The sequence below is a fragment of the Dromaius novaehollandiae genome, chromosome 5 (genome assembly GCF_036370855.1).
Source record: "Dromaius novaehollandiae isolate bDroNov1 chromosome 5, bDroNov1.hap1, whole genome shotgun sequence".
Taxonomy (NCBI): domain Eukaryota; kingdom Metazoa; phylum Chordata; class Aves; order Casuariiformes; family Dromaiidae; genus Dromaius; species Dromaius novaehollandiae.
In genome coordinates, this window is record NC_088102.1 from 28,209,949 (window position 1) to 28,234,209 (window position 24,261).

A 24,261-nucleotide genomic window follows, 5' to 3' on the forward strand; every position below is an offset into this window, starting at 1 on the left:
AACTGTAAACTTGGAATGTCTTAGGGACATGCAGGTATTCCTGCTAAAAGGAATCTTATGAAACAGCATGAAGCTACAAACCCTGTTAAAATTATTGCAGGATACTTGTCAGGAGAAGTTTTGCCTTTCCAATTAATATCTTCAGAAAAATATATTCTGCTTGTACTTGTCTTTATAACTGAAAAAGCAACCTTTTTAAAATTCAGATAACTGATGCCTGCAAAATATACCAAGATAAAACAGGAGAGCAAAAACAAGGAACCTTAGTTCAACCCCAGGAAAGAGATACTTGCAAAGTGTGCATTTTGACAACCTGATGTTCCCTGCTCTGCTACATGTTTTTTTGCAGACCTGCAAAGTTATCTACAGGTTTAAAAAAAAAAATGTATTTTTCATAGTGAAGACAAGACTTTAAAGCAAAATAATTATTGCTTTCTTGAGCTTATTGACTATGATGTCCTACAATTGTAGGCTTGGACTTTGTTATAACCAAACAAGTCTTTCACAGAAGAACTCAGAACTAGTACTGAAAACCTAGAGAAAATAGATCTATTGCTATTTAAATAGCAAAGTCATTTGAATTTTACTATCCACTATACAAATACCATGCTCAACCCTACTTAGATTATTTGCAGTTGTGAAATTAGCCAAATGCAGGGAACTGATCAGTAATGAAATGTGGACAGCTACATTCTTAAAGACACCTAAACTAGTGTCAGATAAATTATACCTGTGACCTTCAAGGCTCACACAGACAACCCATTTTTAAAAATTAAAAGCCGATGAGTGTAGATGGTGCCACTAGATGGCAGTGCTTCAAAGAATTTAGTTTTCTAGACTTCGAGGATTAAATAAATTCAGCAAGGAATTTTAGCATATGCATCCTTCTTAACTTTCTTCATCTGTGGGGAGAACAACTGTCCATTGAAACTTTTCTTCCCAAAATCTCTACTGATTATTACACAACGCTCAGATTCTTCCTCCACTTCCTTAACCTGTTGGCTACGTCTTGAAAACCAAACCATTTTCTTCTGGAAATCCTGTCCTCCCATAGCTTCATCTCTCCTAGTTCTACTCCCATCTAACTGCTTCAACTTGCTGCATGTCTCAAGGGATTCTATATTCCGCTCATATCTCTTCTTCCTCTACTCCGTATTTCTAGTAATGTTGTAGTCAAAAACCATATACGGGTACCCTCTCCAAGATTATGAATCAGAGTGCAACTCACTAATCTGTTCTGCACAAACAAAAATGTCAACTTCTCTTCCTCTTGGGATGTCTAGTTGCCAGTGCTAACTCAGCAAGACTGAAACATAAGGATCTTATGAGTCTTTCCCTTTTCAACCTTCATAGCGTCTTCTCTTCTCTTTCTTCATCACTGTGGCATCTCATCATGCACTCAGACTCAGAACCTGGGTATCATTCACCACATTCCAACATTAGAGGCTTTTCCTAATCTCTCTACAAGCTGAAAGTCTGGTATCTCATTTTGTATCTTAGTTGCTGCAGCACTTCTTTCTTAGACTAGTACTAAGACTAGTAGTACAACTGCTCTGCTCACATGCATTCAAAGTGCTATTGCAAAGATCATAGTTCCTTGCTTTGAACATGTCATCCCATTCTTTGAAATAACAGAAAAAGAGAAGCTAATTCAAATATAAGCTGCTCCTCTGCTTTCCCAACCTTTCTCTTTCCTGTCATCTCTAGATCAGTAGAGAGATGTCACCTATCATTTTTGAGTGACTTCTGACTCCATCACTAACTTCCTAGGTATTCTTTTTTCCATTTTAAACATCTTTGCCTTTCCTCACGCTGCCTCTCACATTTGAGAAAAACATAATACAGATCATTCTCTCTCAAAATTTCCTTAAAACCTCTTCTGCTGTGACCTACAAAATATTTAATCGCTGCATCACTGGTATGCCAAAATCCCTGCTCACAATCTGATCAGTGTCCTTATTCTCATTACACCCTTATACTCTGCCTGTGTCTGTCCAACAGACAGAAAACATTGCAGAACAAAAACCAAATGTTCAAATAGGGCAGTGAGGGATATTCATATGTACCCAAATTCCTGACAGATGCAGAAGCTCACACTGACCAAAAGGAAAGATCAGGGCCTAACCCTGCACCCTGAAATAATACCATGCTTGATGGGTAGGCTTGATTGTATCAAAGGAAATCAAGGACAAGAAACTTTCGTACAGGAATTTTATGGATTCACAGATTTTAAGGTCAAAGAAAAGCATGCTGATCACCCAACCTGATCTTCGAAATAATACTGATAATACAATTTCACCAGTGTTTCTGCATCAAGTTCAGTATCTCTGGTTGACACTCAGGATATACCCCAGAAATACATCCAGTCTTGATCTATGGGCTGCAAGCAATAATTCATCCATGAGTAAGCTATTCCAGAAGTTGCTATATATCCAAATCTTCCACCTACTCTCAATTTGTCCAGACCAAAATTTCAACTACTGGGTTTGTGATGCTTTTGTCTAGCAAATCCTCTTCAATCAGAAACAATACTATGCAGGTAACAAATTCAAGCCATCTCTTATATCTCTTGTATAAAAACAACATAAGGACCTTTTTCAATGTCTTAATAAAGAGCAGGTATTCAAGAAAAGGAGGGATCACGTACAGCAGTCCACACTTCTGTTTGCTCCCCTACCATGGTATTTGGAACACATTAAGCATCTAGACTCCTCACACTTAGTGAGGACAACACTCAATTCCTACAAACCTGCATATGGAGGAAGAATCACAGATTTAACCTGCAGGAAATCTGCTGCTTCTCTCTGGAGCTTAGATTTTTCAGGGGCTGCTAGCAGAAACTTCCTTCCATTTCAAATCCAGAACATGAAAGTAGATGCATCCATTCTTTCAAGGAAGGGCAATGTGAACTATTTTTCTTTTGTAAGGCAGCCAGAGAAAAAAGCAAAGAGTGTCAATTTCCACCTATTTATGATAATGCACTACTTAAAAGCACAGAGACAGGAAAAGAGAATCTGTTGCCTACTGGAGGATTCAAATCTCAGTCACCATTAGATTATTTGACCATTCTGGGTACAGGAAATTGTGCTGTTGAGCAGAAAAGAATGCAAAAGTCATGCAGCCAAGAGAGAGAACAAGTGGTGGCATGACTCTGTATCTCACTTGTTAGAGCACTTGCCTGGAACAGAAGAGCCCTGTATAATATTTCTACTTCCAAATTTTTTTCTGTTATAGCTAATATTTTACCTTCTTTATTTTAAGCTAAACAGTTCAGAAAGTATTGCACAGTCATCTTCAGTCAGTTATCTATCAAGCCTATGAAGCTCCTTGCAGAATACAATCTCCTCTCCTACAAAGCATGACCCCTATTCCCTATTCTTATTCTTATGACCTTGCATTTGGCTGCACTAAAATGCATGTTTTTCAAGTGAGCCCAATTTAACAAGCTATTCAAATTGCCCTGTAAAACAAACTATCTTTATCCGTATTTATCACTCTACCATTCTTCAGGTCACCTACAAATTTTATGAGCAATTATTTTACATTTCTGGGGCTGGTGATATACAGAAACTATAAGTAGCAAACTGCCAGTCTGAAAAAACATCAGGAAAAACTTGAAAACATTAGGGCTCCAATTCTAAAATTCTTGACCTTACTATAAAAAATATTAAGGCAAAAAAAAGAAAAAAGCAAAACACAGACTCAAATAATAACCAAGGAAAAATAAATTATTCTTCATATTCATTGCCTAGCTTTATTTCACACTATTTTAGTGCAAAATATGTGCAAAAAAACAAAAAGACAAAAATTTAGAAATTTGTAACAGTCAAATATAAAAATCAGTAATGTAATAATATAAGTGAGTAGGCAGATTCCAAAACCCATTAACATATCCTTACTGCTACTTACAAAACAAATTTGCTGACAGATCATCTTGTTTGATATGCTGCACTGACATTTTTATTGGGTTTTTTTTCCTTCAAAAATAATTTAACTAACATTCATTTTGTTCTAATCCAGCTCCTCATACATTAAAGACACAGGAGCCTACACTTGTCCCATGGGCACCCTTTCCACATGCAAAGAATATAGCTGACTACAGGGAATCTATCTGAGGCCCAAATTCTGTATGTGCTTAACTCTGTGCATGTGTTGAATTCAACAGAACTACACTCGAATACTTAAAGTTACGCTTGTTCCTAAGCGCTTGTAGAATGAGGATTGATGCAAATTGTCTCTGTGATAAAGGGCTAGCGGATTTGGACTTTAAACCTTTTACTCTTGCAGAATTTGACATTCACAGAAAACCTACTCTATTTGTTCAGCATTTGTGATTTCAATGGGACTTCTCACGTGAGCAGAATGAAGTATAAACATTCATAGATTTATAACCTAAACCATGACATATCTTTTAAAATATATCTACAAAGTGTGATTTATTTTAAAAATAAACAACAGATTTTACATTCTGAACAAAATACAAGCCTTCTAGCCTTAAGGCTAGTACTAATTATTTTAAAACATATCTGCCAAAGTAAGGCAAAATCTTTTCAGTATTTTTCTTTGCCACTCATATTAAACTACTAAGAAATAACTTTTCTGGTGATTCAGTATTTAACAACTAATTCTTTAACTTACAAAAATCAAAAAGCTGAAAAGAAGTAAGTTCATACCTTTTCCTTTCAGCTTGCTCTTTCAAATAAATATATTTTGAACAGGTTGGTTCTTCCTCTTTATTGTCCAGATCCTCTGCTGTAAATAAGACATTGTGACCTCTTCTGTCTAAAGTATGATAGATTCTAGAAGCCAATCGTAAATCAGGAGGCAACATAAAACTAGGAAAAGCAGTACATAGACGATGAATGTCTGGATAATGTTGACATCTAGAAAGGAGAAAAAGAAACAACCTTAACATCCATACTCTATAAGTATGTAATTTATCTTATACTACATTATGACAGATATCAGACCAAAGGACATAAATTTCCAATATAAATACTTGGCATAAATTGTTTTATAATTTCTATTACAGAGAGAGTTTTGTTCTTTTTGTTTTTGTTTTCCAAAAGACAGAGCAAAATCTAAAAATTTGGTAGTAATTTTAAAGTAAAGAGTAACTGCAGAAGTCAAAATTTTACTTTCCTAACTTAAGAGCATTCACTTGATGCACTAAACATTTAACCCAAGTACATAATGTAGGTTTATGGCTTAAGCCGGGTATGTGAACAAATGTTATGTTAAGATGTTACATGTACATTCATCTGCAAATTCTCTCCCATAACCAAGTACCTTGTAAATACTCTTAAAACTCTGAATTGGGTTTATGACATGCTATTACTTGAACTTTTTTTTAACTTTTCAATTAGACTGTTGATTTTAGAGGAAACAAAGTGTCTTTAGCTATCTTTGAAAAGTTAGTAACTAAAAAATTCTACCATTTAACCCTCCAATCTAATTTGCACTGAAGGTGATGAAAGTCTATTGACTTCAATAGGCCATGGATCAAGTTCTAAAAACAGTCTCCAGCTACTGTATGAACTCTACAAAGTTAATAAATGTCTAACGTGCAGACAGTTACAATGTGAAGAGCAGCATATGGAAAGTGTCTGAGATGCAAAAATTCAGTAATGGCTCCCCAAATATATCCCATTTTTAATTAAAGTTCAAAAGTGCCTTCATATTTTGAGAAAAAATCCCAGATGAAAATGATTAAAATTCCACTTTGAAATTACACTGAATAGTTTTCAGGTTTAACTATTTTTCTAAGGTTCTCCAGAAACAATGACACTTTCAAGTAAACGAAGTTTGTTTGTTTTACGGAGGACTATGCCTTGTATCATAAAGACATATTATAAAGGGGAAATCAGCAAGAACTACAATGAAATAAGGGAAAATACAAAATTAATTTACTATGTGATACATACTCACGTTACAAAAATAACATTTTATATTTGCTTACTTTTATGGAAAACTAACAACAGCAAAAATTTGACATGCAAGGAAAAAAAAACAAGAAAAACACTAATATAACAGATATTCCACTCATGCTTAAGCAATTATCCTATAAAATAGACATGAGGGTTTTTTTAAGATACATTTTTCTCCAGAAAATTTGAGATTCTCTTTTCCCTTCTCGGGAATATTATGAAAAACAGATTTCTCATTGAGAAGGAAAGTGAACTACCTCACGTTATTCTAATTAGAAAGTTTAGATTTCTCTAAATATATACTTTTGAAATGCTGGAGATGGAATTAAAATTCTATATAGATTCTCATCATTTTATAGTTAGTTAGTTACATTAATATATCTTACTATATCTCAGTTATATTAACATACCTTAAGTCTCTAAATTTATAGGCACATGACTATCCAATATGAATAAGAATGTCAATTAAAGAGTCCATATTATTTTAATTAAAACTGTTTGAAAAGTTTTTTTCTTAAGCCATACAACTTAATATACGGAAAAGAGCTTAATTAGTTTGAGCTTCAACAAGAACCAATTTGACCAGATCTTAAGTCCAAAGTCTGCTGAAATTAGCGGCAGTTTTGCCTGAATAAGGAGAACAAGAACAAGCTTAGGAAATAAAATGTATAAGTTCTAAAAATGAAATGTCCATTTTGAAAAGCAACTCACTGGCATAGCACACAAGACTGACTAGGAATTAAGGCATACTTGCAGCCACCCCATGTAATGCAATGGATAATTTTTAGGAACTGATTTCATACATTTTGCAGCATAAATAGAAATAAACAACTTATTTTATGTGAGAAATCAGAGATCGCTATTTTAATAAGTAGATCACATTTAATTTAAAATTAGAAAGAATATTTTATACAGCTTTTTTAAATGGAGAAAGAATATGCAATCTTCATAAATGTATATGGTGTCTTATCTCATGATACTGCAACTCATTTCACTCTCTCTGCAATGCAATTACAATGTAATTAAAAAATAAAAGTAGATGGCAAACAGTTTTGTAAATCGGAACTTATATCAGTTGGAGTGATTTCTATAAACAAAGGCAGACAAGATGATTTAAAACCTACCCGAGCACTTTTTCTCCACACTTTTATTCATTTAAAATAAATTACAAAAACAGTTTAAATGTAACTTCAATTGCATTATTTTCTTACTGCTCTTGTATAGGAGTTTATCGTTTCATTGAATGAAGAAACTGAATGTTTTATCAATGTAAACTAAAATATTTAGGGCATGCTGCAGGTAAAGGTGAATGTTTTTACAGCACACATTCTCCTAAAACAGACTATTTATCATTCTTTGAAAAAGGGGACATGAAAAAACAATACTATGTGTGTGGCCTACATTACCCTCACTTAATGCACTAAATACAGGTTTTTTAGAAAATCATGCAGTTTCTGCACTGTTGATAATCTGACAGTAACTATTTATTGAAGGTAAAATACTCATTGTCTGTTGTCAGTATTTGTTTTAATATATAATCTGGCTAACCAAATGATCTTTAAGCAATGCAGATAAGCAATGGCATGCAAAGGGTCACTTAAATGCCAATTTGACTGTTTCATAAACTTAAGCATTCTTTTCCCATGACTATTCTCAGCTACTTAATTGAAAGTATTATCCATTTACAAACTTTAGGCCTGCCATAAAAAGGCTCTCTTCTGTATCCAATAGACCTTTCAGGACCCTAAGAACAACAAAAGCTAATAATTAAAGCTTCTCTTTTTTTTTTAACCTCAATAAAGGGAGAAGTGAAGAAGCAACTTACGGTACATCTAAACAAAGCTAGCCATAAAGATCTTATTAGCACAGAAGACCATAAAACTGAAGAGTCTCACTTGACATGGGATGGACAGGATCAGTTAAATTAGAGCACAGTCTGTATTACTTTTCTGATCTGCACTGCTGCTACAGAATGACAGATGCCACCTATGACAAGAGCAAGGGAATAAGCAGTTGTCCTTAAATTGCAGCTCTTCAAGTAAAATCTCCTGAATTTCAGATAAGCACTGACTGTAATACAAATTCAAGTTAATGAATTTTTAATACATCTTCTCTATTTAAAGATGATGGCTTACAGCTGGCATTGCTTATATTAAATTTGTGGTATTTTCCATTGTTTGTTTTTAATTATTTTGATTAGATTACGCTTGGAATTGTATGGACAAATTCAAACCCCCCAAAAGCAACTTCAGTTTCTGCTGCAGTCAAGAAGTTTCATCTGCATACAGCAGGACTGAATAAGCTCCAGATTTTAAAAACTGTAAATCAGAAGTATTTCAAAGAGACAAACATCAAGCTAAAACTAGAGATACCAAAATAAAGTTGACAGTTCAGATCAAAACATGCTTAAAATTGTAAGTGTTCAGATCCAGAGTTTTAAGGGTGGCCTTATTTCTACTTCAAACATGTCCATCATGCTGAATTTACAACATTTACAACTTAATGTTTAATATTATTTTCATAATAACGAAATAAGATTTAAAAAACTACTTGACATTTGAAGTCTGAGTGGGCAGCAAAGGTGAAGACTGTTGTAAATGGTGTTCCTTTTGTAGCTGTCTCTGAACTTTCACTATTGCTTTTCCTTCCACCTGCAGCATGTCTGAGGATGGAGTCTAAAAAGTACATGAACAAAGGATAAAAAACAGTGTTAGATAGCTTATATGGATATTTTCACATCTACTCTGGAGTAGGACAAAGAGCGATGGCAAACAAGCAAATCTGACCCATCAGAGAACACAATCCAGCTAAACTAGAGTAGTTCAGAACCACTGCCCCAACACAGATCATTGCCTGCAGCAATTCAGGATAGAAGATGCACAGTAAAGTGTGATAAAGCAAGATATCCAATGTGCCCTCCCTAAATTTCATTTCTGAACAGTATAAAACAGACTTCATACAAACTTTTAACAGACTAGAAATATCACCTGTAAGGATGTTGTTTCAGCTTTCTGAGGTTTCTGTTTACTTTCTGCATCCTCCAAAGTTGCAAGGAATGAAACACTTGTTTCAGAAAAGAAAGGAACACTTAAAAAAGACAATCGAGCTTCAGATTCCTGAATTTGCGAATCTTGGGAAAGCTGATGTATCACTTCTGAAAACCAATAAGGAATTTCAAGAGATTCTTCTTTCTAAGGAAAAGAAAGAAAGAAAGGGAAAGAAAACAGTTAAAGAAGTTTGGTAGCCATGGTATTAACATTGCTGAGATAAGCATTCTAAAATATGTTAAACAGAGAATAATCAAAAGAGCATCAAAATTATAATGTTACTATTCAAAACTATTAAATTTAAAAGTGCATGAATGTAAAATTTTATTGTATTTTATGCGAGTTCAAAACAGAAAGTTAAAACTTTTCAAGATACATATAGTTTAAAGGATGGCGCTTTCAGAAAAAGTTTCTTCAAGGCTGAGTTTATTCAATATAGGAAGTTCAGCAGCAATAGAGATGTAGGGAATTTCTACTGCTTCCGTGTACAGCTGCTCATTCCTATTCATTAGAGCACCACCTGCTCAGTTGTGCCAAAAAACGTTTTTCACACTGCAAACCAGGTCAGATAACTGATCCATGTTGAAAAATCTAGCCAAAAAAAGAGGGGGAGTGGGCAGGAGCGAGAGACCAACCCAGATCTCCAATTCACTTTGTAGAGTGCTTCCACATAGAAATTTTGTCAGGATGCAGCTCACTGTAGTCCAGGGGCAAGAGCAAATGGCAGGAAAAAGGAACTTCTTCAGTTAATATTGCTGCCAGAGTGTCTGTGTCATAAAACCCAGCCTCAGAATCTATATACTTATGATTTTTTTTTCCATATTGCTTCCTGTAATCTGTTAAACATCTTCCTAAAACAGAGTAGCAGTGCCACCAATAAAGATTTTTCTGAACCGCTGTTAAAGGCTTGCATACATAACACAGCAAAGTAGGTTCAAGGAAATAAATCAGTATAGTCCTGGTGTAACAATGAAAAACAGAAACAGAAAATGAGTTTTAAAGTGTTTTGTCTTGAAAAACTTTTCTCTCTCAAAATTAAAACTAAGCTCTCTTTTTTGCCCAGCCCTTCCTGATAGGCCCTGGTTATAACTCAGTCAGCTAGGCTTACAGAAGTATATATGAACCCAAAGAATTCAACTGTAGAGGCCAAATGCCTTTCTAATTAGGATTTTTCAGGCACATACCTGGTTAAACTAATCACAAAAGCACAAAATTTTACTCTTTGTCCACTCACATACTTTATTTAGCCCAGAATAAAAATGGGCATACTGTCCATGCTTACTGATAGCAACAATATTCAAGTTCTTCAAAGAAATCACTGCATGAAAAAATTATGGTAAAGTTTATCATTCATAAACAAGAATATAAAACACCAAGTAAAAGATAACTGAGAGATATAGAAGACATTTAAATAAATAATTACCTTCTGAAAAGGCTTACTTAAAATTAGAGTGTTTTAATCTATTATTTCATTTCTTCAATTGTCTGAAAGCACCACCACTGATTATATTAGCACTCACGTGAAATATCTGACTTCTGTCATCTGAATTTCTTCATATTTACTAGAGAAACTGGAATTTGATCAAAATCTTACAAAGAGAATGGTCTAACAAAATAAGGAATGTAGAAAATTTGAGAAATACTACCTAGAAGCACACCTGCTTATAAATGAATCATGATGCTTGGTGCTTTTGAATGTCAGGTAAATGTTTCTGTCATGATCTCTTGTCCAATTTGAAGGAAAAAAAAAGCCTTAGTGTACACATTCTCTTCAACAGCTTTTGGAATGCCCAGATACTCAAGTACTTTGAAATATGCCATGTAAATTATATCAGAAGTAACAGAAAATCCTCAACATTTGTCTTGATATATCAGACATCAATGTGACTAATGAAAAGCTGCAGAACAAAGAGTACTGTAGCTGCGATTTTAAAGTCAAGAGCCAAAGTTCTGTGATCTCATATTTTCTGTGAAATAGACAAGTAACATGTAAAATTACAACAACTAAAGAAAAAATCTGTATTTTTTCAGTCCTATTGCTTTGTGTATAACCAAATTCCCAAGTTCATCTGCACAATCAATCAATTTATCTTGAAATTGTGTGGGCCCTGCAACCCACTAAGCAAAGAAAAATTATTTCAAAAAATAAGATGTCATAAAAACCTGCTATTGAATAGTTTTCTATACAAATACTAAAATACATTAAATTGTTCTTACTCCTTATATAAATTGTTCTGCTAATGATAGGCTAGAGTACTTAGTTAATACATATGGGTTCTGAAACACAGCTGAATTAATTTTTCTTTCTGTAATATTTCTGTAATATTGTCTGCATTATTATTTCTGCATGTAATAGAGAAGGCATACACTTTCAAATTAAGTTATTTAAATTGCTTAGTACTTCCATTAAGTAAGACCAAACTTATTTTACCTTTTCAGGTGCCAATCTTGCAAACCACTTTCTGTTCAATGAACAGATCAATGAACACACACTGATGGGTGTTGTTACAACTATCTCTACTGTTACTGTATTACAGAAGCGGCATGCTGCCCAAAATAACACTGTCTCAAAAACATAATCATAGTACCATAGGCCTGCTGAATTAAATGTGAAAGTGTTCCACTGGCAAAAAGTGTATAATTCAGAAGTGATAAATAGTTTGACCGTTTTAGAGTGCTATAGAGACTACCAACAGTGAGACTGTACTGTGTACTGTTTACACATCAGTTAGCATATTCATTTTAGTAACCAATAGACCAATAGATGTAAAGGCACCATCACAGAGCATACTCTTAAAACTACCTACAGAAAAGATCATTATTAATATTCATTACATAGAGCATTATAGTCAAATACAGATGGCACATAAGATTTCAACTACTCAAAGGAAAGATACTAAAAGATTTAAAACATTTCTTTTCTGACATATAGACAGAAAAATATTGTATATTCAGTATTCTTTTTCTAATTTAGCAGATTTTTAAGTCTCATAATTTCATTTTCACCCAACTCAATGGAAGAAAGCTAGGGAATCCACCTAGTAGAAATAACCAACGCAGGTAGTGACTCATGCAACAACTTCGGGGAGAACAGGCTGAAGGCAGGAGTACCACCATCTCTCCACCTCCCAATCTGTGCACCTCCTCCCTGGTCCTGAGGTGTAAAAACAAGGGAGACTGCCTTGTGGCTCCCATGCTGAAACTAACATCACATGTAATGGCAGCAGGTTTGGGTTATCACAGGAGTTGCTAGGCAATCCAAATCCTTGGCTGTAGAAGAATGCCAGCCAACTGGAACTGTTTAGGCCATTACCACCAGGTCACCTCAGACTCTACTGCATGTTCACTTTAGTGCCATCACAGAATGCAGCCTTAGGACTAATGCAGAGTTGATGTTGTCCCCCTGCAAATCACTCTCCGAGCTCCACTGCTCCTTAGCTCTTCAGAGTAAGCTGTATGCATCTTGGGTTTTGACTTGGTCTCATTTTGACCTGACATTGACTGGCCCTTGAAATCACCTACTCTCCAGCAATACTGCCATCAATACTTCCACATCTTTTTTTTTTAATCCTTTTTTCATTTTGTTCCTTTTATCAGCTTCTTTTCAAAACCCACATCTGTCTTTCCACGTAACTTATCCAGCCTTGTGTTCATCTCATTTATTTACACTTAGGCCAAGACCACGTGGTACTTCTACACATATAACTGCCTAATAGAAATATATCTAATTTTTGGTTGTCCTTCACATAATATTGTAACAAATAGTATTACTCCATTTTGCATTGAGCATATGATACCCTTAAAGGCACAGTAATCATTCATGTTAAGGTGCAGAGGGAACCAAATAAAGGTTTTATTTTAGTATTTGTTGATACCCTTGAGATACCAGAACCCTAGAAACTGACAACATGCAGGAAAAGACATTACTTGGCCTTAGTAACAAATTTGTCATCGGTAGTACTGTCTCTATAAACTTGTACATGCTCTCTGTTAAAAAAAAACCTAAGCTTAATAGAGTCAATATCCCAATGATGGTTTTTGTAATGTGTAAAATACTGCAAAGCCAAAAAAGGATATTGAGTATTGTGCCATTTTGCAGGAAGGCATCCAGTTGTTAAATGTAGATGGGAGTTTATTTATGTTGTTTCACTTGTAATCTTATTTCCAATCTCATAATTAGAAGCCTAACCCAACATCTGACCGAATGAACCTTAATTCGTTTTTTCCTCTAAGCTTAAGCTGCAGGACCAGTATGGAGACCTGTTTTATAGGAGAGTCTTCTTTTAAAGGGCAGGTGGCAAGAAAAGAGCTTGCAGCTCTCTGTATACTCTAAAACATCAAAACCTTTAAGCATGGGAAAACTACTGCTATCTCACAATGGCACTGAACCTGCTGACCTGTTTCACTTGCTTAGTATCTGTTGACAGGTCTTTAGGCTGCGATTCATTTTCTGCCGCTTGAGATTCTCCTTGAATTACTGGTATCTTTTTAGGGAAAGAAAAAGTCCATTGAAGAGGTGAAAGCACAATATTTTGTCAAAAAAAACCCTTTTGTGCTACCTGACAAATTATTCAGTATATTTATTGATATGAAATTACTCGTTCACTGCCAACATGCATTTTATGAAGCAGCTAGAACACTGCAACAATTTTATCTTAAGCCAAACATTTTCTCAACAACCAAATGGATTTACAAAAACAAACACAGTAATAGCCAAAGGACCTAAAATAATGTTTATAGAGATTTCTTATAAAAAATCTGGTCTATTTCTTCTACAAAGTACACTTCCAAAACTTAAGAAGAAACACACATCAGAAACGTATATCAAGAGATATATGATCCTTTAAAGCGAATAAATTATTAGCACCTCTAAATACTGAGCAACCCCCAAACATATCTAAGTTTAAATCTTTAAACTTTAAAAACAGTTTGAATGCAAGGCATAGCATGATTGGCACTAGTAGGTAAGAATATAGATGAACTTCTCTTGACTCCAAGACTCTAATCCTCCTATTACTTAATTGAAGTGGAATTCAGCATAGCCAGTAGTTGGAGAAAACCTCAGAAGAAAAGGAATGACAAAAAGAAAAATGGAGGAAAGAAAGAAAGAAAAGCATACTTATGATTAATGAAGTACTAAAATGTTTTGAAGCACAATTTCATTTCCTTCACAGTTTTATCAGTTTAAAATATGAACTACCTATCTTAACAACACTGCAAGCAAATAGAAGCACAATTAACTTATTATATTTTAACGATCCTAGATAATACAGAATGTTACCAGGCTTGGTTGGTGAAAACTTGGCAGCACGCCTTTGCTAGCTTGAGATTCAGTTTTCTCTTCCTGATGTTTGACTGGTGCCTGCTTCACAAGCAAGAGAAGAAAATCAGTGTTAAACAAGAATGCAAAAAGAACTACTTATTCACACTACCTTCAGAACAAAACACCATCAAAACAATATATATTCATGGATTAAAGATTGTGGTCTTCACTAAATAATTAGTTTGAAAGCAGCTAGTACATTCATAGACAAATGATCTTAGGCTCATATTTTGCAAACATTTACACACGTGCTTAACTCGTCACTATAAATAACTTCTCCATGGAACTGCTTATAGTTAAGCTAAAAAGCAGACTGCAATTTTCTGTTATTCATTTTCTCTACAGAAGAAAAATAATAATTGCTCCACTAGCAGAAAAGCTACTACAAAATTTAGAGTTGTTTTCAGCTCCATGGAGTACTATTACCTCTGGTCAAAGAACACAGCTCATCATGTCCCCTTTTGGTTCCAGTATAACTATACAAAAACAGAAAGGAAAAATCAAAACCCAACAACAACCCCCAAAACAGATGATAGTTTTAAGGACAGGATGCTTTCTGAGCATACTGTATACTGTATGTTAGTATACGAGTAGGTAACTCGGCACACACATACTTTACCCTTTGTGCCATATACTGGTTTGTGGAATAAAGTTTTCAAGATAACAGTACCAAACAGAAGTATTACATTTAAACTAGATTTCATTTCAGAATACAGTTCTTACAAGACTGCTACAAAAATTTTAAATATTTCTGGGAAAAACATTTCACAAGTAAATGCAAGAACTCATTAAAGATATCAATTGAGTATATGCTAGAAACAGTTCATCACTTCCTGGAAAAAAACCACCTTTGCTGGCACTGCAAGCGTTCATTTGCCCTTTCACTGTAAGAATCTTCAGTACAGTAGCATCTGTCTTCTATTGAATGTATTGTGCACCTAATAATCTAAAAATATCTATTTTCTTAATGCCTAGGATTTTTTGTATGTCATACTAAATTTAACGTACCAAGTAAAAAGCATAACCTGATCTGTAACATTGCTTTTCTTGCATATTACAAAACAAAAAGGAAGCAGAAAAGGAGTGGTGAAGCCAAGAAAAAGTGATAGGTGTGTATACTACCCCAAATACATAAGCTAAAAAGCAATAAAAAGCTGTGGTCTTGCAGGAGGTTGCGTACACTGGTGTTTTGTTTTTAACCAAAGCCTTAATAATTCATCTACATTTGGCAGTAGAGAGAGTAAGAAAAAAAGCTCATATGACATATTCTTTTAATCACTGCAACAGCAAGGATAAATATAGGAACGTAGTAACACCTCAGCCTTAAAGGAACAGAGTTGACACTATCTTCTCAAACTATAACAAATAATCTTTCTCTTCTTTGCAGCATGTGCACATTTTCAAACATGGTAAATACCATAGCCTGTTAATTATTAGAGACTATCATCAGTATGTGTTTTAACACTCAGAATTTAGCCAAGTGTAATTCTTGCCCCATGCAGTTTATTAACCGATTCAGAGAATCGAAGAGAAATTTTCACAAATCCTTTTTTTCAGTCACACTGGATCAACTTCATCTCTAAATCATGACAGAATCTGTAAATCATAATTTTATATGTTAAATTCTTTGTTCTGTGAAAAACAGACTTATATGAACAAATGATACCTCCATTTTGTTTAAGACATCTGTACATGTTATGCGATTGCTTTCCTTTGCTGGGTGCGGCATTTTCTCTTTTGTCCGCTCCCCATGGGAGAATTGCAGGCACAATGCCACTGTGTTATTTTAATAAAATTATGTGTACTGTGTATATATGTACTATGGGCTGTGTGTTTATATTAGCAAAAGCAAGGCCAAAGAGATGCGATCTGACTTCTGGAAAGAAAAGCATTGAGAACTGTAGTATCTCTTAAGTCCTGTGGGAATCTGTTCTCGAGTGTTCTGCTGATTCTTGAGGAAGCTGTTCCCTGCACCAACACTATCTGTTCCCTGCACCAACACTATCTTAACCTTATGATGGAAAATTCTCTTGTGCTTTAAAAACAGCTTTCTTAGCCATAGCCTTACTTCTGCAAGCTTGGAGAATTATTTAGGTACCAAGCACCTTGAAGTGACAGAAGATGCGGCATATTACTTCATGAGAAATCATTTTAATATTTTAAATCATTTTGATGTCAGTGGTTGTGTGTTTGTTGCTGAAAATATTCACTGAGAGCCTTCACGTATAGAAAATTAAGATTTAAAGTTATTTGTTAGTAATTACCCCTAAATTTATCTCTCACTCAAAATATTTTAATCTAGTATTTCTTCAAATCCTCATTTAACAGTTACATGTTATTACAATAAACAATTTTCCTATCTGTTTTGATGATAAAAATCTCTGTCACCGGTCACAAAAGCCAGTGTCACAAAAGCCCTGATGAATGACAGAAAGAAGTCAGTTCAGACGTGTGAACATACAAATTATTTAAAACATTTCTTTTTCATGGTAAACTTAAACAAATTATTTATATACATGCATAGATAATGTCTATAAATTACCCTGCACCCCTTTGACAAATCTCCAGGCTCTGGGATATTACAATCCAGGTGATAAAAATCAATTCATTCTCATACTATAACAGCACCTCACTAACCTAATCAGGATTAGTGTCCCATTTCATTAGACTTTGGGGTAAAAAGACAGTCCTTGCCCCATACAGCCTGCAGTGCTTTCAAGATAAGGGGCAATAAGTGGGCCTAATGATCGTAAGGAACTGGGGTACTGGAAACTAATTGTTGATAAAATGTAGCAAACTCCACAACTGGATTATTTTTAATTAGTTACTTACATTAATAACTTTGCAGAAATAAAAGGTTAATTTTCAGAAGTCTCCACGCATAGCCGACCTACCCAGCATCTCTCACTAGGCAATTTCTTGTAAAGTCATGAAAACAGTACACCTTTTGAAAAAATCTGGAGCAATACGAGTTAACTGTTTCAGAGAGAATTTTTCACGTATCCAGGAGTGGTGGTGTCCGCTCCTGAAGACCGAGTGGCTCCCTTCAGCAAGTGGCAGGAGAATGCCACACTTTTCTATGCCATGATAAATCTTACTGAGCATAATCAATAATGTGTACTTCCTGAATTAATAATGTAATAGCAAACTCATAATAAAAAGCATCATGGTCTTGATCTAGCTACTTTTTAATAGATGCACAAGCATGCCTGCGAGAAGTACATTCCATGAGTCAACTGTAAGCGGAAAATCGGAAAACTAATAAGAAGAATTAGGGTTTTCCCACTTAAAGAGATCTATTAGAAAAAAAATTGAAGTCTCCTGTTCATTTCCATGAAACTTAGAATACACCTTAGAGCACTTCAAAGGGAAAAAAATGGAATGTTTTCAATAAGCCTCTTAAAAAATACTGTTTACCAGAAAGTAACATATGATCTGTTACATATTTTAAATCTCAGCTGAAATATAAAGAAGATATATAGCAATTACTAACTAAAAAAGATTACACTTATGAGCAAACACAAACAAGTCCACCTTTTCTTCCATTTTAACAAAAATTAGCCTTCATCCAATGACTTCTAAGAAAGTGTTAAAGCAATACAGAGGAAAATCTCCTTGAGCCCTCACGCTTGAGATTAGCTGACAAGAGCTAGATATATTTTTAAAAATGAAACTATATTTTATGTTGGCTTGCTGCTAGCATGGAGCACTGCATAGTTCTTGCTTAATAGTAGCATTCAAATTTGATGCTATTTTTCCAAACCAAAAATGTTCTTTTAGGTACAACCCTCACAATCTCATCTGAGCTACCAGAAAACTGATCTGCTGAAAACAATAAACTAACTAAAGATGATGAGCTGCAGGCTGTTTAAAACTGAACATCATGAAAATGCATTTCCGCAATGAATATAAACTCACTCCTATGGGTAATAAAGCCAACAGAATGAGTCCAAGCACTGAAAGTGATATTACAATTATGATAAAAATTCTACTTTTCAACAGAAAACATGGTGGGAATCAATATTCGTAACTGATTTCCCTCAGAGTTACCAAAGGAAACATGGCTAAGTACTAATGCCCCAATGAGCTGGCATACCATTCCCAGATAACACTCTTTTTAATGCTGTGACAAAAACAGTGCTCAGCCCCACAGCAATATCATAAGCTGTCATAATGCTAACCAGTCATTAATTCAAAATCAAGGATAAGAAAAAGAGAATAGAATAAAATATTTATTTTAAAGAAAGGAAAGTCACATTTCATTCTAAGAGCTTGTTTTCATTTTGGGAGTTCTATTCTTTTCCTACCTATGTCTATCTCATTTAAAACAATACATTTCTTACTTCATTAGAGAAAGCAAGTCTTGAAGCTCAGTATAAAGTAAATAAACCATGCATAATAATAAAGAATGGCTAGATTGTTCATCCTATTTGAAAGGTCACTTAAGTTCACACGACACCTGCTGCAAACGCCTTTGATTAAAAAAATGTGATCAGCAAGAGTGTGATTGATTCTCACTAATGTCTGTATCTACAAAAACATTAAACAACAGACAACTGGACCAGAAAGTCATCATCACATTCAGATTTTTGCTTTACTTTGAACCCAACTAACGTAAGTTTTAGAGGTATAGAATAAAACTACTTCAGAGGTCAAATTTTCAAAGCTGAGCCCAGTAGTTTCCACTACAAAGAATCATTTCTCTACACTTCAATTTAAGAACAACAGGACTTGCTAGAGGCCAAAATTTTGAAAATCTCACCTAGAACATAAGATGTGTTTATAGAAGACTAAAAGAAGCCAAGCAACACAGCACAAATTACCAGTTGGGTAAGTTGAATGAGAAACAGTTCTCCAGGGTTGGGATCTTCTTCAGTGCACTTTCCCTTCCACCAAGGTATTTTTTTGGAACCAAATGGCAAATTTCAATCAGGCTTGACAGAAAGGTAGCAGTCTCAAATTGTTACGTTCCTGTATCTTCACAAAAATAGGAGTCAAGCAATGAAGAGGGATCATGTCAATGCTGCCACACTGAGGAAAGGCTTCCGTGAGTTCAATCTCAGTTACATACCAGAGAATATACAGGGGTGGGAGACGCTATGAATGCCTCAACCACAAGAACAGCTCTCCTGCGACAGAAGAAAATGAAATCTGAAGATATAAACCTACTGGAAATCAAGTTCCAGACTATTGCTGCTCATGTAACTAGTCATTTAAAGTAGTTCAATCCATGATAATTTTTTCTCGTAATTTTTGTATTAATCAAAACACAGTCAACCTCATTTTAAGAGAATGAAAGTGCTAAACTTAGATTCTTTGTGAGATACTCTATGATCATAAAAGATAATATTTTGATAGGAAACAATGTTCACTGTTGTTTCCTAAAACACAGGCACACACGCTTTTCATCAGTCTTGCACACTTCCTTGCAGAGACAGTGGGTGCTCAAAAGAGTAAGCAGTTCAGCGTTCATGGGTCTGTTCATTCCATGGCATCTCTAACAGCAAATTCTGGTGCGGATACCAAGTGTGGTAGTATTTCTCATGACACGAACTTCAGCCCTCTTGGAAATGGAATAAAACTATCAATCTTGCTCAGAGAGGAAAAACAGACACTTCATAATAAGTTATTAGTCTAGTTACGAACTGAATCAGCAACCCTCCGGTGAAAATCTAGGACACTCTTCTGTAACACCAACCTGATACCTGGTCTTATTGATATGTCCTGCTGTAATTAATTGAAAGGACTCTCTTACAGCAGCTTACACAGTTTACTCACCTGTGACAATACCCAATTTCTCTTACGGAGACTTCACAAAGGCAAACAATAACAACTAAAAGAAGCAATACTTTATATTCCATATTAATGCACTTCTTCAGCTGTCAGACTGAAATATGTCATCTTAAAACAGGGAAAAAAATTAACCAGGGAATAAAAAAAAAAAGATGTATTAAACTATAAGTAGGAGAATATAACTAATATCCAAAAAAGAAATTATGTTTTAAATCATTTTCATATTGGTTCATTTTCATTTTTAAGGGACATCAAAAAAACTGCAGAAGAAACAGTGAAGGACATTCTATGATATATTCCTGTCTTTATCCATTTGTTTTGTCTGGCTTCTGTGTTATAACACATTGTAGGAGTTGGAAAAAAAAATATACAACTCTTATAAAAGTAACATTTACCCAACAGAAAAATATTGCTCTTGTTCTGGTTCACCTACTTCCATTTTTATGTTGTAGTTCTGGCCAAGAACACTCTCCAGGAGTTCTTTGATCGTCTGGTTTGAAGGAGAAGGAGAAGTAGACTGCAGGGAAGCAATTATTTCATCAATAGACCTTGCAACCACTTTCACAGGCGATGCTGGTGTGGAAGTAGGCTCTTCAGGTTTGCTCTGCTGGAAGTTCTTCTCGTATATTTTTGAAGCGTCTGGTCTGGTCACATCTCTAGCCTCTTCCAACTGTTCTTGAGCAGACCTCACACTTGGCTGCTTGCTTCTTTTCCTGAACATTCTGCCTGATTCATTGTCTAAATCTTGCTGATTTGCTTTTGAAATTACTCTACTTCTCTTCTTACAGTCTGCCTTGGTTAATTTTTCCTTTCTTGAAATATTTGTATTTGAATTAGAATCTGTAAAGCTAAGTTCATCACTAACTTTAATCACAGTTTCTGTTTCTTCAATTCTACCTCTTTTTAAATTCTGTGGACTCATCTTTGGTATATGCACTCTATCCTCTACTTTACTAACAGCTTTTGTCTTTTGTAATGCTGTGGGGCAATTATTAATTAATGGTCCTGTACGAAAATTAGATCTGCAAGAACTCAGCTTTTGAGGTGGTGCTGGGTGATTAACCATAATTATTTTTTTAGTGGTACCTGCTAACGAAGCTATTACTGGCAGTTTTACAGTTGTGCTTTCATGACTACAGCTGCCATTTTCTCTGTTGACTTTTTCAGAGCAACTTCTCTGATTTTTATCAGCACTAGCCTCTTCCACAGACTTATTTTTTTGAGTCATCATGCTAAAATCAGAAGTTTTTTTCATGTCTCTTACTTCAGAAGATATCCTTACTTTCTGTGAACCTCAGAACACCCAATGAATTAAATAGGAATATTTTTATTTATATTCATGACAGGCTTATGTGGACTCTTTGACCTCATGAGACGATAATGTTTTTAACTGATATGATTGATCTGGTGTTATATCTTCCAATAAGGTCTGTGTGGCCACGTTTCTAGGTGCAGTAAGTATAGCTCGCTTGATTTTCAGACTGTCCCACTGAGATTCCCTGCATACCGCCTCATCTTCCTTAACGATATTCAGCTCTTCTAGGTAACTCAGTCCAACATGCTTGTGTTTTCTAGCAATTTTCTCCGACTGTACATACCCTGTAAATTAAAACACAAATAGGGTTTTGTATTACCAACACAGAACCCAACCTTGTAAAGACTGCTTCATTTTGGTAACGACCCCAAGGATTTCAACAAGACTGGCCAGAGTGTGTATAATAAAGCACCAGCAATAGTAACCGGCACTTTATGTAAGGCAGCTACCCAAACATTTCTGTCTTCGGGAGCATAAACTGGAATTCGGACAAAAACTCCTACGGGGGGTGGGGGGGATAAAACTCAGTCTTTCCCGAAGTACTTACACAGGCTCCCTCCCACAGAAACCAGCCACCCCGGGGCCCTGCGGCGCACTTCTCCCTCAAGCAGGCCCGGCCCTGCCTCCCCCGGCAAAAGCACCCGCCAGCAGCAAACCTGCAGCCGCCCCCAAACCCCACTTCGGCGGCCACCGGCCCCAGGCCGCGCAGGGGGGCGCCTCGCCCCCCTACCCCCCCCCGCCGGCGGGCTCGGACGAGGACGAGCCCGGCCACGGGAGGAGCCGCCTCCGGCCGCCGCCCCCTACCCGGGCCGCGCGGCGCAGCCCGGCGGGAGGGGCACGGACGCGCTCCGCAACCTAGCAACGAGGCCCCGCTCCCGGCGGCGCAGGTGGGGCCGCGGGCCGCCGCCGCGGGCAGCGCTCTCTGCAGGCAGGGAGGGCCGCCGTTGCCGCCATGGCCGCCCGAGCGCGTCCCTGCGGCCGGGAGCCCGACGGGGCCGAAAACAAACAGCGCCTTTGCCTAGGCGTGCCCGCGGCCGCGGGAGCTCGAGGCGCTGGCGGCGGGGCCGGCGGCCGGGCGCTGGCGGCCGCGGCAGGTCCTCGGGGCTCTGCCACACGCGAGGCGGCCGGTGGCCCTGGCTGCGCGGCTGCCTCGGTGCCAGCACCATCCCGCAGCCAGGCGGTGTGGGCCTGGGGCTTGAAATGCGGTAGTGGAGGTGTCACCTGCACGCAGCAGCTGCCCTGCCTCAGGCTCAGCGGGTGACGTGGCCTTGCCAGGAACTGGTGAAGACACAGTAAAACTGGACAGGCTCCAGCGCTAACAGAAACCCAGTTTCACCACCACTGCTGAGCGGCTGTGCCCAGGGTCCATCAGCCAGCGGTGGTGCAATCCAGTCAACAGTGGACTTAGCCCCTGCTAATTGCAGGGGACTCTCACAGCAAACACTAACATGGGCTCCAAACTATGAGCACCCAGCTGTCCCTCCTTGCCCTGCCTACACCAGCTGGGCTGCCTCCGTCGGGAATTCCCAGTGCGGCTGCGCGGCTTTCCCTCGGTGCCGAACTGCGTCGGCATAAGCAACGTGAGGGAGCTCACTCTCCCTTTAGGAGAGAGGATCTGAAGTCTTTTACACCTGATACATTGGTGGGAATTTATTCCTTTGAGTAATCTCATATCTGAAGATCCACAAGTTTCAGAGTCGTCCAGAGATGAGTGTTAAGAGAAATGGTCAGGCTGGACCATGGATATCTAAAGGCCACAATTTGGGAGGAGGTCATTTGCACCATGTTAGCCTCATTTCTGTGTATGGAGAACATTGTTCTGCTGTTGGTCACTACCTTTTTAAAGTTTTGCCCAGAAAACTGAAAGTAAAAAATGGCATTGATGGGATTTTGTGCATCATGCAATGCAGCCGTTTCTTAATAATTACATATATATTTTTCCTAACTGTCAAACCTGAAGACTGAGCTTGGAGATGAAAGCCAAACTCAGCTATCTTTGACTCATGTATCATTATCAAGAAAGTTTCTGTCATTGGGCTTTAATTTAAATTGTAAGGATTGCTTGCAACAGGGTAGACTTCATCTCAGACTCCATAAACCAACTGGCTTTGCAGCATTAACATGAGCAAAAGTCTGAAGCTAGTTCTCTGCGTGGAATTCTGCGTCCTTCAGTTTTACTAGCCTGTCCTTCAAAGAGCAGACATGTTAACTATATTTGATAACTGTCTGCTGAAAGTTACATTTTAACAGTGGCTCTTTTCACATATGAAGTGTGAAGTGGAGGTGGACCAAGAAAACATGCAACCACTTCAGTGTCCAACAAATATAGGGATGAAGACAGAACTGCCAAAAATCATCAAACTTTAGGAAAGAAATACAAAAAATGAACACAACAATTATAAGAAAATAAAAAAATTCAAAGTGGCTCTGTCAATAGGGTTGTAACTAGAAATATGGCACAAACCTGGAAGGACACATAGACTGGGTTCTCAAGAAGGCTGGTAGTCTAGAACACAGCGGCAAAGCAAAACATCTTAGATCAGTCAGTGAGAATAAATGTCATTTTCTGCATCAAAAGTTGAATCGAAACTCAGAGCACTAGCAATTTTCCAGGAATCTCTGTGCTGCAAAAAATCACTTAATTATTTTTGTTATCCACTTATGTCTTTTGTGGTGAATTAAAATGATTTTTTTTTTCATTTTGGGCCCCCAAACAGCTGTGTGATACCAAAGAACTGTTGTGACTAACTACCTCTATTGGATTCGAATTAGTCACTTAACTGATTGAAAGGCTCCACTGTTCTAAGAGGCAAGTGCCTTCTGTTGTCCTATTTCCCTTTGTAGCTTTCAGACACA

General features: G+C 36.7%; 1 protein-coding gene across 1 annotated transcript in view; it reads right to left on the bottom strand.

Annotated features, from left to right (window-relative positions):
* The window catches only part of TTC6 (tetratricopeptide repeat domain 6), a 66,270-nt gene extending 44,504 nt beyond the window's left edge, over positions 1 to 21,766 (bottom strand). Inside the window, exons 1-6 of the mRNA XM_064512097.1 lie at positions 20,486 to 21,766; positions 19,369 to 19,426; positions 13,372 to 13,458; positions 8,915 to 9,118; positions 8,478 to 8,602; positions 4,674 to 4,883 (exon numbers count right to left, since the gene is read on the bottom strand). Of these exons, the coding sequence (XP_064368167.1) occupies positions 4,674 to 4,883; positions 8,478 to 8,602; positions 8,915 to 9,118; positions 13,372 to 13,458; positions 19,369 to 19,426; positions 20,486 to 21,345 (1,544 nt within the window). The 5' untranslated portion in view covers positions 21,346 to 21,766. The remainder of the gene's footprint in view (positions 1 to 4,673; positions 4,884 to 8,477; positions 8,603 to 8,914; positions 9,119 to 13,371; positions 13,459 to 19,368; positions 19,427 to 20,485) is intronic.
* Between the last annotated feature and the right edge of the window lie 2,495 nt (positions 21,767 to 24,261).